The 385-nt window shown below is 36.9% G+C and overlaps 1 protein-coding gene across 1 annotated transcript in view; it reads right to left on the reverse strand.

Moving 5' to 3' along the window:
- The window catches only part of CAPN7 (calpain 7), a 51,312-nt gene that overhangs the window by 30,473 nt on the left and 20,454 nt on the right, over window positions 1-385 (reverse strand). Inside the window, exons 6-7 of the mRNA XM_012663233.1 lie at window positions 276-362; window positions 17-41 (exon numbers count right to left, since the gene is read on the reverse strand). Of these exons, the coding sequence (XP_012518687.1) occupies window positions 17-41; window positions 276-362 (112 nt within the window). The remainder of the gene's footprint in view (window positions 1-16; window positions 42-275; window positions 363-385) is intronic.

Below are 385 nucleotides of genomic sequence, written 5' to 3' on the forward strand. Positions count from 1 at the left end.
TTTACTGAGTACTTACTTTGTGCCAGGTGCTGTGCTTGGCACTATGTTAGGCAAAAGGAGATCCGAATATACCCATGACCAGGCAAATAACAAAGGTGCTGCTTTTGCTATGTTGCCCCACCTCTTTTCCATAGCCACTCCTCTCCTCCAGCCAATTTTTTTATGAGAAACTTTAATTTCGAGACTATGAATTAAACTGGACTTAGGAGTACTGAAAAAGTATGGAAAAACTAAAATGATTTTGGACCTAAAAAACGGCAACAGTGCTTACTTACCAGAAAGGCATTGGATAGGCAAAACGTTCTCTCAGATCAACACTCATAAAAGGAACATATTCTATACCATTTATTTTTGATGTTGTCCTATAAAACATAAGAAAAAAAAA

Source organism: Propithecus coquereli, unplaced genomic scaffold, assembly GCF_000956105.1.
Source record: "Propithecus coquereli isolate 6110/MARCELLA unplaced genomic scaffold, Pcoq_1.0 Scaffold12, whole genome shotgun sequence".
Lineage (NCBI taxonomy): Eukaryota > Metazoa > Chordata > Mammalia > Primates > Indriidae > Propithecus > Propithecus coquereli.